The 15489-nt window shown below is 51.8% G+C and overlaps 8 protein-coding genes across 8 annotated transcripts; 1 reads left to right on the top strand and 7 right to left on the bottom strand.

Annotated features, from left to right (window-relative positions):
- Window positions 1–239: 239 nt before the first annotated feature.
- N7498_002839 (profilin) lies at window positions 240–812 on the bottom strand (the record flags this gene model as incomplete). The annotated part of the gene is made up of 4 exons (XM_058449901.1): window positions 240–374; window positions 431–568; window positions 637–737; window positions 800–812. The coding sequence occupies 4 exons, from the start codon at window positions 810–812 to the stop codon at window positions 240–242; spliced, it is 387 nt and encodes a 128-aa protein (XP_058312245.1).
- A 2155-nt stretch (window positions 813–2967) lies between these two features.
- Window positions 2968–4357, bottom strand: N7498_002838 (putative tetracycline transporter; the record flags this gene model as incomplete). Its single annotated transcript, XM_058449900.1, has 2 exons — window positions 2968–4236; window positions 4289–4357. 2 exons carry the CDS (start codon window positions 4355–4357, stop codon window positions 2968–2970), a joined length of 1338 nt encoding a protein of 445 aa, XP_058312244.1.
- Window positions 4358–4749: 392 nt separating this feature from the next.
- On the bottom strand, window positions 4750–6176 carry N7498_002837 (uncharacterized protein; the record flags this gene model as incomplete). Its single annotated transcript, XM_058449899.1, has 4 exons — window positions 4750–5315; window positions 5366–5879; window positions 5945–5972; window positions 6028–6176. The coding sequence occupies 4 exons, from the start codon at window positions 6174–6176 to the stop codon at window positions 4750–4752; spliced, it is 1257 nt and encodes a 418-aa protein (XP_058312243.1).
- Window positions 6177–6595: 419 nt separating this feature from the next.
- Window positions 6596–7076, bottom strand: N7498_002836 (uncharacterized protein; the record flags this gene model as incomplete). The annotated part of the gene is made up of 4 exons (XM_058449898.1): window positions 6596–6622; window positions 6694–6775; window positions 6879–6910; window positions 6981–7076. 4 exons carry the CDS (start codon window positions 7074–7076, stop codon window positions 6596–6598), a joined length of 237 nt encoding a protein of 78 aa, XP_058312242.1.
- A 182-nt stretch (window positions 7077–7258) lies between these two features.
- Window positions 7259–8620, bottom strand: N7498_002835 (NUDIX hydrolase; the record flags this gene model as incomplete). Its single annotated transcript, XM_058449897.1, has 2 exons — window positions 7259–8105; window positions 8154–8620. 2 exons carry the CDS (start codon window positions 8618–8620, stop codon window positions 7259–7261), a joined length of 1314 nt encoding a protein of 437 aa, XP_058312241.1.
- A 419-nt stretch (window positions 8621–9039) lies between these two features.
- Window positions 9040–11604, top strand: N7498_002834 (SPX domain protein; the record flags this gene model as incomplete). Its single annotated transcript, XM_058449896.1, has 2 exons — window positions 9040–11295; window positions 11348–11604. 2 exons carry the CDS (start codon window positions 9040–9042, stop codon window positions 11477–11479), a joined length of 2388 nt encoding a protein of 795 aa, XP_058312240.1. The 3' UTR covers window positions 11480–11604.
- Window positions 11605–12161: 557 nt separating this feature from the next.
- N7498_002833 (uncharacterized protein) lies at window positions 12162–12935 on the bottom strand (the record flags this gene model as incomplete). The annotated part of the gene is made up of 3 exons (XM_058449895.1): window positions 12162–12570; window positions 12621–12754; window positions 12816–12935. 3 exons carry the CDS (start codon window positions 12933–12935, stop codon window positions 12162–12164), a joined length of 663 nt encoding a protein of 220 aa, XP_058312239.1.
- Window positions 12936–13786: 851 nt separating this feature from the next.
- Window positions 13787–14980, bottom strand: N7498_002832 (uncharacterized protein; the record flags this gene model as incomplete). Its single annotated transcript, XM_058449894.1, has 1 exon — window positions 13787–14980. The coding sequence occupies one exon, from the start codon at window positions 14978–14980 to the stop codon at window positions 13787–13789; it is 1194 nt and encodes a 397-aa protein (XP_058312238.1).
- Between the last annotated feature and the right edge of the window lie 509 nt (window positions 14981–15489).

Here is a 15489-nt window from a genome sequence, read left to right as displayed (position 1 = left end):
TCGATGGCAGAAGACCTCAGGCAGCTAGCCGTGGATCAGTGGGATAAAGAACTCAACAATTCTAGCGATTGGAATCCGGGCATCTTCATGTTTTCTTGACATATCTTGTACAGTAGTATTCGAAATCAGATTTACCTCTACACTCTTTGACTTTCATTCCCGTAGACTAAGTCGCAGAGTGTAATAGGTATTCATTCAGTCAGTAACTAAAATAATTTACCATGATTATAGAAGGTACCTCAGTAACCAATTTCAATCAAGTAATCTGCTAATTGCTCAACAACTTGTGTAGCCTCCTGGGCTTGCACCGTTTCAGGATAATGCGCGACAATAAGTGCCTTATTTGTTTTGACCACAAGTACACCCGCTTTGCCCTAAAACCATGCGTTTTAGTTCATTTTGTCTTAGAGTTAGAGTTGCTGGATCATACCTCATTCCTGCCATAAATACTCCGGTCGCCCGCTTTGACCATCCTATAGTTCTCCCCGTCGATATAGAGCCCAGAAGTATTTATAGAGCCTGCATCGTTAAAGCCCTTTACAAGGCTTTGAATCTCCTCGGCTCCAACCTATAAGTTAATAGGATAGGTAAATTCATCATTGTAACCAGTTTTAAACGATGAATGAGATGTCTTACACTAAAACCTGGACTGGCTGCCCATTGACTATCACCTGTTCCTGAGAATATAGCGGCTCTGTCGATCTTCCCAGACCCTATAAGAGAAGAGTCGACATAAGCTAAACATAATTATAGTTTAGAGATCGTATATCGGAGCAAAAATGATAGAGTATCGCGGTACCTTGCCAACTCATTTTTTTGAGTGTCTGTAAGTAGGTTTGGGTAAAATAGATGCCGGTGCCTGCTTAATTTAGATGGAGAGTTGATTAAGAAACACAACGTGAGGGCAGATGAGAGAGGGGTAGGCTGTCTTATAGCTGCGTTCGTCAAACCTTTTGTTTTAATAATCGAGTTAAGTGGAGCTTTACCCTACTTTTAATCTCTTCAGCAAGGAAGAACCGTGGCGTAGATTTTCAACCTCTCGAACTTGTACACGTAATTCGGTGACCTGTCCAATGGATTCTTGCTGCCAAACTTCTATGATGAAATTGTACGCATCTATTGCATATAACGGCCCAATTAAAGGCCATTATTCAACGAAGCGCATCTGTGGCTTACACTAGTTCCAGCCTTTGATCTCAGTACTTAGAAGACCTAGGATCTACTTTTCTTCTGGATCATTTCCTATTACGATAAAGAATCGCTGAGAGGGTACGTATATTGATGTCACAGTATCAAGTTATGAGAGCATAGGCTCTGTGAAAGTGAGCCAGGAGACTTATATGACGTAGCGCTGATCAGTAGCGGTGTCCAAACGCTAATCAGTAGCGGTGTCCAAGTGCTGATCACTGACAGAGATACTCCGGAATAATTTCCAATATAGATTAGTCTGTGTCGAAAGTGATAGTATAGAGAGAGATAAGAGAAGATAATACCTGCCTTAGGGTCCCTATACCGTAGGGCTGTTCTAAGGTATTCTTCGCAATGATTGTTTAGATTTACGGGGAAAGTCTCGACACCAAAAGGGCATAGACATTGATTCTCAAATCTAGAGGAATTGAACGATGGTGATAGAGGACCTTGTTCAAGTATGACGGTAAATTGAGTCTACCTAGGGAGTTTTATATTTCGTGACTCGGCGGCTGTCTTTATGTCCGTCATTGTGTTGCATGCTTGACACATAATGATTTCATTGTATGTACTGGGAACAGTTGTTTCTTTAGCAAAGGCGAGTACAGGGGTCACGGGGTGACGGGGTGGACACCTTCTTCCCCCGTCACCTTTTGATACAAAAAATAGGATCTCCTAGGAATTTCCACTTGTAATAGGAGGTAATACCAAGGTAATGACCGAGTCTCGCGATACATAAAGTCCCTCGGCCCACGAGATTTTTATCATCATCATCTGCATAAAACCAAGTTATCGTCTCCACAACATGGGCCAACCATATCAATCTGCACAGCATTGTCATATGCAGAACCTAAGTCAAGAATTATTCAGTCAAGTATCCTCATCGACCTATAACAATCCAACACTAGAGGATCTCCAGTCCCACAACTGAGTGAGTTACGACAAGCGTACCACAAAACTCCAAAAAGACTATCACTTAGGGTAGTCCGAAACAACTACCGTTTCGGAGCCAACACGCAGTCGAAGCAGGAGCTTATCCAGATACTCTGCCTTGTTTTGCCGTGCGTTGTTTACCGAGAAATTCGGGGTTTTATGTCTCCTACTGCAAGCTATATTTACCTCTTAGAAAGAACTCGGTCCTTTCGTCCATCCAATCAAATCAATATCTTTGAATCCAATTGTCAAGTAGCTCAGGCAAATGTAGGGAAAAGAACAAATACCAGATCCAACTACTCGAGGGCTGGAAGGGCCCCGAAGCAAACTGGAACTAGACGGCCGCAACCGTGAATTTATTCTTTGACAGTACCACGACCAATTTCACAGTCGATGGATATTTCGAGACTGTCTCTTATATGCTAGGGAATTCTAGTAATGACCTTAATCAGAAGAGCTTGGGCCTGTTGGGTTGAGGGGGAGTTTAAGCTTAGTTTTGCGGGTGTGATTGATCGGTATCATTCGGATGTTTTGAAGAATGATACTGATACACCGATGTGGATTAGGACGGTTAGATTTAATAAAATTTTTATGAATATTGGCTACAGTGAGGCGGGGAGGTTGTCGAGGCCTGGGTGGATGGTTGGTTTTGTTAGTTTAGTTTTGGGTGCGGGATTAAATAAGTAGTTTCATTTTCACGGCTTTTATCCAGTCTTCCGTGTTTTTCACTGGTGATACATAATCTTAGATCTACTCTTCTTAGCGTACAAACCCTTCCCAAAAATGCACAACACCGTACAGCCATGTCCCCAGGCAGTGACCAGCACTAGACCTTATCTATCTCACTCACTCCTTTTTCAAATGAACAGAAGGCGACTTCAAGAAGCCAAAAGCGCCAACCGCCACAACACACATCGCCACACCACCAACGGTGTATGCAGCCTCCCGACCAGCCCACCAGAACAGTGTACAAAACAGAATAGGCCCCGCGGCACGTCCAGCCTGGCCCCAGCCCCGAAGACGGCCCATCACAGCACCACGATCCGCATCCCGAGCCTCGAAGCTACCCAGACTGTTTAGACTCGTGACGACCGTAGCGGTGGTCACGGCCAAAAGCCCGCCTGCAGCGTAGAGGCCCTTGGGTGTGGAAACGTGGGCTAGGCAGAAGAATGATATAGCACACGCGACGACACCGGCGCGCATTGTTACCAATGGGGGAAGACGACGGACGACTGTGCCTTGGAGAAGGGAGGCAATCAGGCCCATCAGAGATAGTAGACGGCCGTTTAGTGCCGCGGGGCTAGTGGTGGAGCCCGCGTAGAGGGTGGTCGTCAAGAAAGGTAGCGAGAACTCCAAACCGGAGAAGGGCAGAAGGAAGAGGAAATGAATGGCATTGAGGATGGCCGGGTTATTGGTGTGTTCACGCGGTGCCGCAGACTTGGACTGTTCCCTAGTCTTGCTCTTAGACGTTTCATCGCTCTCCTCCTGTTTAAGGGTAGTGAAACGCGGATGCGTCTCAGGCAAACAAGCCCAAAGATACCCAGTCTCGAGCAGAATCAACGCAAGCGAGACCAGCGCAGCGGCGATAAACGGATTCGCAGCCACGGTCTCAACGGTACTTAGACCAGCACCGAGCAACGGGCCGAAGGTGAAAGCGACGCTGAAACATGCTCCAACGAGGGCCATCGACGCGCCACGACGCGTTTCATCGGTCACGTCCGCGACTATAGCATTGGCCAGCTGTACATTAGCCTCGCTGAGGCCTCCAACGACGCGGCTAGCTAGGAAAGTGCGGAAGTCCGTGGCGGAGACCCAGAGCGCAACACTAGCCACGTTGCCAACCATTGCTGTCAACAGAGCGCGACGACGGCCATATCGATCGGAGAGGTGGCCAATCACGGGAGCAGCGAAGGCTTGTAGCAGGGAGAAGAGAGAGCCCAGGGCACCGCCGAGGAGGACGATGTCATAGCGGGAGTCGATGGGGCGGGCGAAGGCGTTCTTGTAGGCGTTTAGGTAGTGGAAGATACGGTTGAGGAGGGAGTTCGGGGAGGGGTCTTGAGCACGGTAGAAGGATAGAAGGGAGGGGAAGAGTGGGAGGATGAAGGTGAAGGAGATCTGGAGGTTGTTTTAGCGGGTTGCAAGTGGGATGAGGATCAGCTATGCGTACCAGATCTAGCAGCAGCGAGATCATCAACACCTTGAGCACCTGTTTACGTTGGGCGCCAGCGATGGCCATATTGATTTACTGGCGCCGGCGAATATAAAGGAGTGGAAGTAGTTGGAGGAGGGAAATGGTGGTCTCAATGCGATTAGAAACCAAGTTGCCGGTTGACGAAGTAAATAGTGGGTACCTCCGGGAGCTTCGGGCGGTACTGCAATCTGCATTCTGCATTCATTTCACTATCGAACTTCCACCATCTGGGAATAATAATAGAATACATTGATACTGAAAGTTTCTTAAGTCTGGGGATATGCACGCTCGAAACAACATTAATGGCCACTTTTCGCAGTCCGGAAAAGAAAATTCGTTGCGTTCGTGATCTATACCAGACCGGCATAGACATGAGCCGCATAGATCGATGGCGCAGGTAGAAATGGGAAATGAGCAATGGTTGAGATTGAGATCAATCACTCCTGCGGCCCCGGGGTCACCGAAGGAGAGCCATTGGAACCGCCGCGCCGACCACGTCCACGTCCGCCCCGGCCTCGGTTGTCACGGCCGCGCTCACCTCGAGCGCGCCCACGAGAAGCATCTCCACGACCACGGCCGCCGCGTCCGCGACCACGTCCGTTGGGTTGTCCCTTGCCTGCGCTAGCATCATCGGTAGTCGCGTTGTGGGTATCTGTGTTTGCGAGAGTGGCCTGGAGACCAGTGTCGGTCTCAGCGGGGTCACGAGGAACCTCAACCCAGCCATCTGTAGTGGCGGACGAGGCCATGCCGTTAGGATCATATGTGTTCTCGGCGACCTGGTTGCCGGCATCGGAGACCAAGGTCTGCGAAGCGGGCGCGTTCGAGATGGCCTGAGCATTGGTGTCAGAGGCGGCCACTACAGCGCTGACAGAGGTGTCTTGGAGTTCGGTGAGACCAGCGTTGGTCATCGTAGGGTCGGAGACGGTGGTATTCTCGATAGGAGCTTCGACGGCCTCGGTCTCTTCGGGGGCGTACTTGTTGCATGCCTGCTTCACGTCTCCGTCTTAAGGAAAATTAGCGCCCGAACCGACTCCCAAAGAAAAGAGTACTCACAAGAGAATTCCAGGTCAGGACCCTCGACAGAGGGCACCTTCTCATCCGCACCATTGATCAACTTGATCATGGAAGAAACAGCATCCTGATTTCCAGCGTACACCTGGAAGAGCACGCCTTCGAGAGCGCGACTCTCAATGGACTCCGTCTCACCAGCGCGACGGGAATTGGCCGCGGCGCACAGGAACTTACTGAGGGTAAACAGTTGTTGGCGCAGCTCCCTCGCAGCAGCCTCCATTGTATCGGCGACAGCGTTTGCGCGCACAGCCTCCAGCTCCTCCTGGTATGCCTTCTCCAGAGCGGCCTTCTGAGTGGCCAGGCGCTCCTCGTATTGAGCAGCAAACTCCTTATAATGAGCAAATTGTTCCTCGATCTGCGCGACCTGGGCCTGAAGGGCGGGCTTCTTCAGGATCTGAGCCTTCTGGTCGGCATTGATCTTCTTCTCGGCCACGAGCTCATCGAGGGATTTGCCGGGGTTCTCAGCGATGACGGCGTCGGTCTTAGCGGTAGCATTCTATGGAAGAGAAATAGGTGTTAGCAAGCTAAAAAAGATCGAAAGCTTGAGACTGTATCACATACCAGCTTCTTGACCGCGTTGCGGAGGCTCCTAGAGGCGCAATCAGTTAGCTTTCCCCAGTCCACAACGCGATCGCAACACGCACTTTTGCAGCTCCTTCAAGTAAGTAGGCTCATTGCCATTCACATCGAGCACAGAACTCTCAGCCTCGGTCTTGGAGGTGCTCGAAGCTCGGGAGTTGTGCTTCTTGCTTTTCACGTCGGGTTTTTGAGAGGTGGCGGAGGCGGGAGCCATGATTGGAATGTGGGTGACACAGGAAAGGTAAGAAACGAGGAGAGTGCTCTACAAAGTGAGAGTACTGGACGAAACCGCACGGAGTTCGATTGGAAAGGAAACGGAAGGGGAATGAAGGAGAAGGAGATCCAGCTGAGGTGTAGAGGAATCGATACGGGTGGAAGTCGCCCGAACCCTGTGAGTGGCCCACATCGCATATCGCATTCAACAAAGACTACGCAACGCCACCTCTATGACTCTACAAGACTGATCTACTTGGGATCGCACCTTCAATAGATTTGCATTTCCTGGGTATCATAATCACTCTGTACGCCTATACGCCATAATCAACCAAGTACGACCGGTCTAGAGACCATTCATCCCGACACGCCACCAGTATCCCCTCCATGTAACTGAGGCCAACGGCATCGCGGCTTTAATCACCCCTGGAACTTGCGCAGGGTTTTCTAGATTAAAGCACAATCAATATCAGATACAGTCCCATGAGAATCAACACGCGATCAGATCGAAGACATACCTCAGTGACCTTGCGAACAGAATTCGCAGAGATATTCTTCTCACCCGACTTTCGCGATCGGATCGATGCCTCGCGCATCAACCTGGTATCCGATTAGCATGTCGTTCCAGCTCAGTTCAGCTCAGTGAAAGGCCGCAATGGTTGCGCCCGGGGCTAAGTGACTCGAAGGGAGGTTGAGATCGTACTCTTGCATGAATAGCATGTAATCGAGGAAGATCTGTATTAGGTAAAAGCCGCTATCAGTAATGTGCTTCAGGGCGCGTGCGCCGGGTCAAAGGTGGACTCACCAGGATGTCGGCATTCTTGCTGACACTCTTGTTGGAGTGGGCCTTGACAATGCGCTTGACGGTACCACGTGGATAGAGCTTCTGGGTGGCAGCCATGGTGTCCAGCTGTGTCCGGCCGTGTAGTTGAGAGTTAAAGAGCGTTGTTTACTTCCGAGCTCCAAGACGGGTGTGTTGGGGGGGGGGGGGGGGGCTGCTTATGTAACATTTCTATCTCCGCAATTAGTCCATTTATGGAATGTCCATGGATATTTCTAGGGCTATGGTACAATTATTTCCCTCTATTCAAGTCGCCGGCGGAGAATGCGCCAGGCTGTGATGGCTGCTGCAGAGCCAACGGCCATGCGCCAGGCAAGGAAGACGTAGATCGCCACCCGCAGGCGCTGGTAGTATCCTCGCAGCAAGATGCCCACCGCGTACGAGGTTCCATCGGATGTTAAATCAGTGGGTCCATAGTATGTTCCGACTCCGAGACCGCCAATGCCAACTTCGTTGGGCTCATGGGTGGATTTGATCGGGATGACGGGTCGCGCAGGAGTCTCGCCGTCCGTCGCGGTATCATTGGGGCGGGGGCCCATCTTCAACAGCAGCATATTGCGTTTCCGCAACTGGTACGTTAAAATTGCACAAATGAAGCGCAAGTCGGGGATTGTAAATGTTGGGTACTTCCACAATTGCACGGCAGTATGAGGAGGAAGCATATCCAAGAAATCGGCCAGAACACCAAGCGTCAGACCCCAAAGGAGCAGTGGCCGGTTCCTATCACCGGAGCCGGCCTGGCTACTCAAGCACCATGATTCAAATCGCTGTACCAATGTTGGTTTATCATCATGGTCTTCGGGGATAGATCCAGGGGCCGAGGTACACTGCTGGCTCTCCGATGGGACTAGTCGGACGGCCGAGAACTGCATCCAGCCCATCAGAGACCGAATCAAAAGACGGCTTAAAAACCCGCCCTGCCGGGCAAATCGCTGTGAAATATCCACATATTCCACGGTACGGAGGGATGGGGATAGGAGGGCTCGGAGAGGGATCCAATGTGTTGATGCCACCTCGGTGGGCTGTAGTTTGAGTGTCGGTGAGTCACATCGAGTAGTAAGGAAGACGAATGGACAAAGGACCATCAACCTAGGCATATGTTAGCACGAAAGAGAACAGCCCGAGAGTCTGACCTACGGCAGAGCGCCCCAGCTGGTGGTGACCACACGCTCGGGGAGATTGCCCACACTGATACAGTCTTCTGCCGTCAGATCAAATCCAATTTCCTCGGATGCTTCTCTGATCGCCGCCGCTTTATCATCCTCATCCTCCGGGTCTCGCTTCCCGCCCGGCAGGGCAACATGGCCAGTCCACCGGTCACCAACCCGACTTGCGCGCTTGATGAACAGGACCTCGGGTTCACCATGTTGGACCCAGGGTTGTGCGAAGAACTCAATCAGGCGGTCTTCCACCGGCAGAGAGGAGTCCAGGGTCTCATCGGAGGTCGGCCAGTGTTCATAGGTCGGGCGAACGCGGAGGATCAAGGCAACGGAGGCTCGTTTTTTGCATGCGGGAGGGTTGGGAACATGAGGGAAAGGACGACGATGGAGATTTGACAGGACATCGTGCAGATGGTGAGACAGTCCCGACGTGGGAGGGTCCATCTTAACTAGTTGACGGGTGTATACCAAGTATAGTCGGTACGGGGAATCCCTGGCGTCTGCCGAGAACCCGCACGGACCAGCGAGAACTACGGAACCACGGAACAACGTTGATGCTGACAGCTGTCGACCACGGGATGCCCACCGCGGCTGATTGGCTGCAAACGAAATTTTAAACGCAGCTTAAGCTCAGGACGGGCGCACGTGCTCGGGATCCCAACGCGCAGACGACGCCTCGTTGAAGTAGCGGAACTCTAGTCCGTTCTCTTTTTTTTTCCTTCTTGGTTACACGGTGCTACGGGTTTGTGACTTTGGACTTGGACCTTTGCTCTTTCCTCTGTCTTCACCTCACCTGTACGTCTGTAGCTACATCTCCGCTACACAGCCTTTCCATCTGGCCCAACCCCGCGGGCTGACCCACTATGCGTTTCGGGAAGACGCTTCGGCACGCCGTGTACGCTCCCTGGAAGGGCAAGTACATCGACTACGGCAAGCTCAAGACCCTTCTGCGAGAGGATGATTTCAACGGCGAGGACGCCAGTGACTCCGACGACAGTCCATGGACCGAGCAGGATGAGGAGGCCTTTGTCCAGGAATTGCTGAATGTGCAGCTGGATAAGGTCAATTCCTTCCAGGCCCAGACCTCCCAGCAACTCCGGGAGCGCACTTCCGCCTGTGAAGCCAAGCTGCGCCCGTTGGCCCCGACCGCCGAGCAGGAAGGCCAGGCCCCGGAGGGCCAGGAGAGACGCACCATTGCCTCCGAGGTCCTGCAGGAGCTCGACAGTATTACGAAGGAAGTCAGTGAGCTGGAAAAGTACAGCCGCATCAACTTTACCGGTTTCTTGAAGGCCGCCAAGAAGCATGACCGTAAGCGCGGCGCCCGGTACAAGGTGAAGCCGTTGCTGCAGGTCCGCCTGTCCCAATTGCCATTCAACTCGGAGGACTATTCGCCTCTGGTCCACCGCTTGTCGGTGATGTACGCCTTTGTGCGCGAAGCTCTGAGCCAGAATGTCGCGCAGTCCAAGGAATCCGACCGCCTCCATGGACGTGACGTCTACTCCTCTTACAAGTTCTGGGTCCACTCGGACAATGTACTGGAGGTCAAGACTTTTATTCTCCGTCGCCTCCCTGTGCTCATCTACAACCCCACCACGTCTAAGAACATGGATACCATGACTGAGGACCCCACCATCACCTCCCTTTACTTCGACAACCCTCGTTTCGAACTGTACAACCAAAAGGTTGACCGTGCCACCGAAGCTGGATCCCTTAGGTTGCGCTGGACCGGGCAGCTGCAGGACAAGCCGCCTATTTTCCTGGAGAAGAAGATCATCGGCGAGGACGACAGCAGTCACGTGGTCAAGGTGCAGCTGAAGGAGAAGCACGTTAAGGAGTTCCTGGATGGCGAATACCATCTGGACAAGAAGGTTCATCGCATGGAAGACAGGAACAACGGTGAATCGGCCGAGGCCGAGAACCTCAAGAAAGATGTGGAGGAGCTCCAGTCCTTCATCAAGGAGAATGACCTGCAGCCTATGCTCCGCGCCAACTACACCCGCACCGCTTTCCAGATCCCAGGCGATGATCGCATTCGCATTTCTCTTGATACCAACCTTGCTCTTATTCGTGAGGATACCCTTGACAGTGAGCGTCCCTGCCGCGACCCCTCCGAGTGGCACCGCACCGACCTGGACAATGCCGCCATGACATATCCCTACAACGACATCCGCACCGGCGAGATCTCTCGCTTCCCACATGCTCTGCTGGAGATTAAGCTGCGCGGCAAGGCCCATGATGCCGAGTGGGTGAATGAACTCATGGCCTCCCACTTGGTCAAGGAGGCACCGCGCTTCTCCAAATTCGTGCACGGTGTCGCCCAGCTGTTCGAGGATTATGTCAACAGTTTCCCCTTCTGGCTCGGCGAGCTGGAGAATGACATTCGCCGGGACCCTGAAACTGCCTTCCACGAGGAGCAAGAGCGATTGGCGAAGCGTGCAGAGGAGGATATTGCTGTTGGCAGCTTCCTGGGTGGCACGGGCAGCCCAAACACGCATCCCTTGATCGGTTCCCCTCTCAGCAGATGGAATGTCTTCCAAGGAGATTTTGCTCGTGGCAACATTCGCAGACCGTCTGCTGTCAGCGAAGTGCACGCAAACCCTCGTATCCTGTCTTTTGAGCCGCAGCGCCGCGACATGGAACCTCCAGCCGGACCCGCGGAAGATACCGAGACCCCGGAACCGGCATCGTCTCGCATCACCTCTATGCTGCAATCTGTGGGTATCAAGCCGAAATGGATGGACCAGGAGACCGTCTCCCTGCCACCCGGTGTGCGGCACCCGGGAATCTGGATCAAGGATACCGGCCCTGTGCGCGTGGAGAGCAAGGTCTGGCTCGCCAACCAGCGTACATTCATCAAGTGGTTACACATCAGTATCCTACTCTCGAGTCTTTCTCTGGGTCTTTACAACGCTGCCGGCAAGCACAACCGTGTGGCCCAGGCGCTCGCCGTCATCTACACATTCTTCGCTCTTTTCTCTGCCGCCTGGGGCTGGTACATGTACGAGAAGCGCGCTCGCCTTATCCGCCAGCGCAGCGGAAAGGACTTGGACAACATGGTTGGTCCTCTCGTCGTGTGCATTGGCCTGGCTGTTGCTCTGGTCCTCAACTTTGCCTTTAAGGTTCGTCCTTCCCCACGTTTTCAATGACTATATCCACTAACATGCTGAACAGTACAGCACCATGCTCGAGCAGTTTCGGGGCAACCAGCCTGGAGCCCACCAACCCGGAGCCCCCGTCCACTCCAACTCCACTGTGTTGAACGCCGCCTCGTGGCAGTCAATTAACGGCCAGCAAGTTCTGTAAAACGGATATCATGGGCAGGTTCCCTCACGGAGGTCTTGGTATCACCCTTTGTCTATGGTTGCCACTGTAAGAAGGCGTCCGGTCGCGACATAGTTGTTGCGGCTTCCGTTTCTTTGCATTTGTGGAGCCATGGTGTATGTATTATGAATAGTTTGCATCAATAGTATTTAAGGAGTTGCTATTCTACTTCTATTTCTATTCTATTTCTTTCCTTTTTTCCAAAATCCTAAGACGCTTCCGTTAGAGATAACCATTTCATGTTTAGTATCTGCTTTCAAATTGTTTCCAGATCCTCGCCGTCGGAAAACCTACCTCTCCACGGTTTACCCAACGGAAGTTCTGCGACGATGTCGTCCCGAAAGCTTGAGAAATTCTATAATTCGAGGGAAGGCCTTCTTGTCCCCATGTACACATACACACTCTCCATCACTGACAATCGGGACTACACTACGATGGAACAATTCTACATTCGGGGATTGGTGTACGAGATGGTCGCTGCCATGTTCCCCGTCAACTTTTGATGACTGCCTTGATATAAATGAAATCACCCGGGTTGAAAAGGCTTCATAGCCCAAGGAAAAGAGACAGAATAGAGAGCAAATAAAACCCCGTCAACAAAAACATTCGCTGAACGTACAACACCGAAGTAATATGACATAACTCTACATTCCAGACACATCAATTAGACAACAGCCAGGACCAGGGCAGCAGCAGCTCCACCAGCAAACAAACGTGCGTTGCCAGTTATTTTGGGCATCGCAGCATTGGAGGACTTCGTGTGGCTCGCAGTAGCACTAGCGGTCTTGGTTTCCGAAGCAGTACCAATGGCAATGGTAGTGGAGCTCGTCGACATACCAGTACCAGCAGGGGCAGTCGTAGAGGCAGCCGTGGAGGCAGAAGCAGAAGCACCAGTCGAAGCAGCAACACCTCCGGTCTGGGTCGCAGTGATGTGGACAGCCATAGATCCACCGTAGGGAATAGATGCCATGTCAAAGTCCGTGCTGGAGACGGAAGTAGCCCCATCCTGCCACTCGGTCCATTCGCAGTTTGCGTGGGTGGTACCCTGGAAGTTGCAAGTTTGGGAGATGGTCCTGTAGAGAAGTGTTAATGATGTAAAGTAGGGATTCGAGAGCACACTTACTGGTTATCGTAGCCGAAGCCGTAAATTACAGAAGAGGATCCCGCGGTGACGGTGTATCCATTACCGGGGAGACCGCAGTCATTGGGGTCCTCTCCGGTAGGACAATTCAGCACATAGGTAGTCATGGCGCTTTTCTATAAGACAGCGTATTAGTATTATTCATTTTATTCAACGTGAACCAAAAAAAGCCCGTACCGAGCCCAGAATTTTGCCTTCGAGGGACTGGGCGTCAAATCCAGGAAGGAAAATAGTGACGGTGCTGTCGGCGGCCGCGAGAGCAGCGCCAGCCAGCAGAGCGAGGGACTGGACACGCATATTGAGCGAATTCAGCGATTTAATTAGTGAGAATCGATTAGGGTAGTATATAGCAAGTTTCAGGAAATGACTGTGGCTGCAGATTCAACAAAAAAGAGGAAAGGTCGTAGACGCCCCCAAAAAAAGGGGGGAAACTACCCCAACTTAAAAGAAAAAGGTGAACCTGAAATAAGATTGGGCATAAGCTGCCAAGGCCTCGAGAGTTTGATTTTGCAGCTAGTTTGAATGCCCTGTATTCCCATTGGCCGGACATCATGGACAGGCCGTGCACGAAAAAAGTCTAACTTGAACGGGGTTCGCGCACGGGGCGCATGCCAAATCCAGGCCCTCGCAGCTCAACCCCGGGGTTCCCATTTGCCCCCAGAAAAGTAGCTCATAGATGAAGTATCACTCCATCAAAATTTATCACCTCGGTTTGCCATTAGAGCCTCGGCCATGATGCCCATTTGAGGCATTAGCCACGAACTCAACGCGCATCCCTCTCTCGCCCTATGCTGACGAGATGGCTATACGGTAGGACCCAGTGATATGATACATGTCTAAGACCACAGGGACGAAGTGGACGGTATTGATGATCGAACCACAAAGTTCCACAGCCGTCAGGTTCAGTCCTCGAGATGGTGCTGCCGGCTTGGAGCCATTGTCGGAAATGTCAATGTGTGGATAAGCTGGGTGCGTTAGATGCCTTGGACAGCGGAGGTCTCCAGTGGATTTGACATCGGAGGTCTGGGAGCTTTAGGATAGAGCTGTGAGACAACATCTGTGGGTAGGCGCGTGATATTCTGGGTTTCATTGGCTCTGTAAAATCCCACCCACAAGAGTATACAATTGCAATTGAATGGAAAAGCCAATCAGCGAAGATTCCCTAAGAACTGGACAACACGCCGATAAGTAGACGGCCGCGGACCCGACGAACCCGTCTTCTCAGCGACAATATGATACGCCTGCAGGGAATTGGTCCTGAAAGCATGAGTACCGCCCCACAAGAACACGCGAAACACACGATACGTTTCCTCTCCCCAGCCTGCAATGATCTCATCCTTAACCAAATCAAACCTCTTCGCCCATTCCAGCATAGTCAACTCATAGTCCCTCGTTTCCCTAACCACCTCCACAACCTCAAAGCCATGATAAAGAAACTCCGCCATAACATCTTGAACGGTCATGAAAGTATGCGTACCACCCCAAACATAGTCTCGAGTCCAAGAACTGACCGCAAACTTGGTGACGGCCGCCGAACCATCGAGATACACTCGGCCGCCAGGCTTCAGCACATCATAGACACGACTAGCGAATCTACGGTAGTCAGGCAGGTGTTCGATGACGCCAAAGGTGACAATGTGATCATAGGGCTCGTCGGGTTTATGATCGAGAAAATCCTGCACGAAAACCTGACCCGGCAGGTTATTATCAGAGATGAGGCGCTGAATAAAGCGCGCCGAGTCAGCCGTGAGAGTCAGCGTCGTGACGTGCACACCTCTCGCACCACAATACTGCGTCACGCCGCCCCATCCACCACCAAGGTCTAGCAACCTCGCTCCAGGCTTGAGGTCGAGGCTTTTGAACATAGTCTCGAGTTTATGCTCCGAAGCCCGTTCGATACTCTCGTCCGGATGTTTGAACAGCCCTTGGGAATAGAACCTGAACCGTTTATCGATGAATTTCAAATACAGCTCGTCGCCGCGACCATAGTGCTTTCCAACGGTTTCGGCGTTCATGGTTGTCGCAGTCCGGAAGTAGTCGTATAGGAACTGTAGCTTCTGCCGGAGCGGTACTTTTTCCTGTAGTTTCTGTCGCGCGTCGAATAATGCGCCAAAATCTCCTTCGATTTGAATATCGCCTGATACATAGGCACGACCGACACCCAGCTCTGTCATCGGGGTGCGGAGGGCACGTTTGGAGCGGAAAATCACGCGATATTTGGGCTCGCCGGCACCGACGGTGACGATGGAGCCATTTGGGAGTTGGATTTCGCCAGGGATTTCGAGGTTTACTAGGAGGGCAGCTAACCCTGTGCGCGGTAGCTTACTTCGAGACGTTTTCATTGTCGTGTCTGGCAAGAGAGAAGTTTATGGGAGTTGCAGACCCAAGGCAAGAGGAAAGCATGATCAGCGTTTGCTTTTATAATTTGGCCATGCTTGTGTGGAGGTAAATTGTCCGCATTCATTCGTTGAGAAAGCGCTATTGTTGTGATCTGGCCTGCATGGTGACAAGTACTGGAACACGCTTATGACCCCAGTCGATGCATCTTCAGCTGGTGCAGAATGGCGAGGGATCCATTTGGCCCGCTCTTGCGTTACCAGCGGATATTCTGCGATAAGGGGAATATATGCAGGAAAGTGGAGTTTCGAGAATTCTTCCCTCAATATTCCACGAAGACTGGGTATGGATCCCTTGTCTGCGAAGACTGTGGAAGGAAGGCTCCGGCCAGTAGCGTGGGTGCCGTGAAAAGCATTGACCCTGCGGAATATCAACCACTATGGGTCCAACGTAATGACCAATGCAATTCTTTAAGATCGGAACCTTTTCAATCTTGCCTATTTATACCTGTCAC

This window comes from Penicillium cinerascens (assembly GCF_028974065.1).
Source record: "Penicillium cinerascens strain IBT 15544 chromosome Unknown contig_1_segment0_segment0, whole genome shotgun sequence".
Lineage (NCBI taxonomy): Eukaryota > Fungi > Ascomycota > Eurotiomycetes > Eurotiales > Aspergillaceae > Penicillium > Penicillium cinerascens.
Note: the sequence above shows the minus strand (reverse complement) of the source record. Positions and strands in the feature narration are given on the sequence as shown.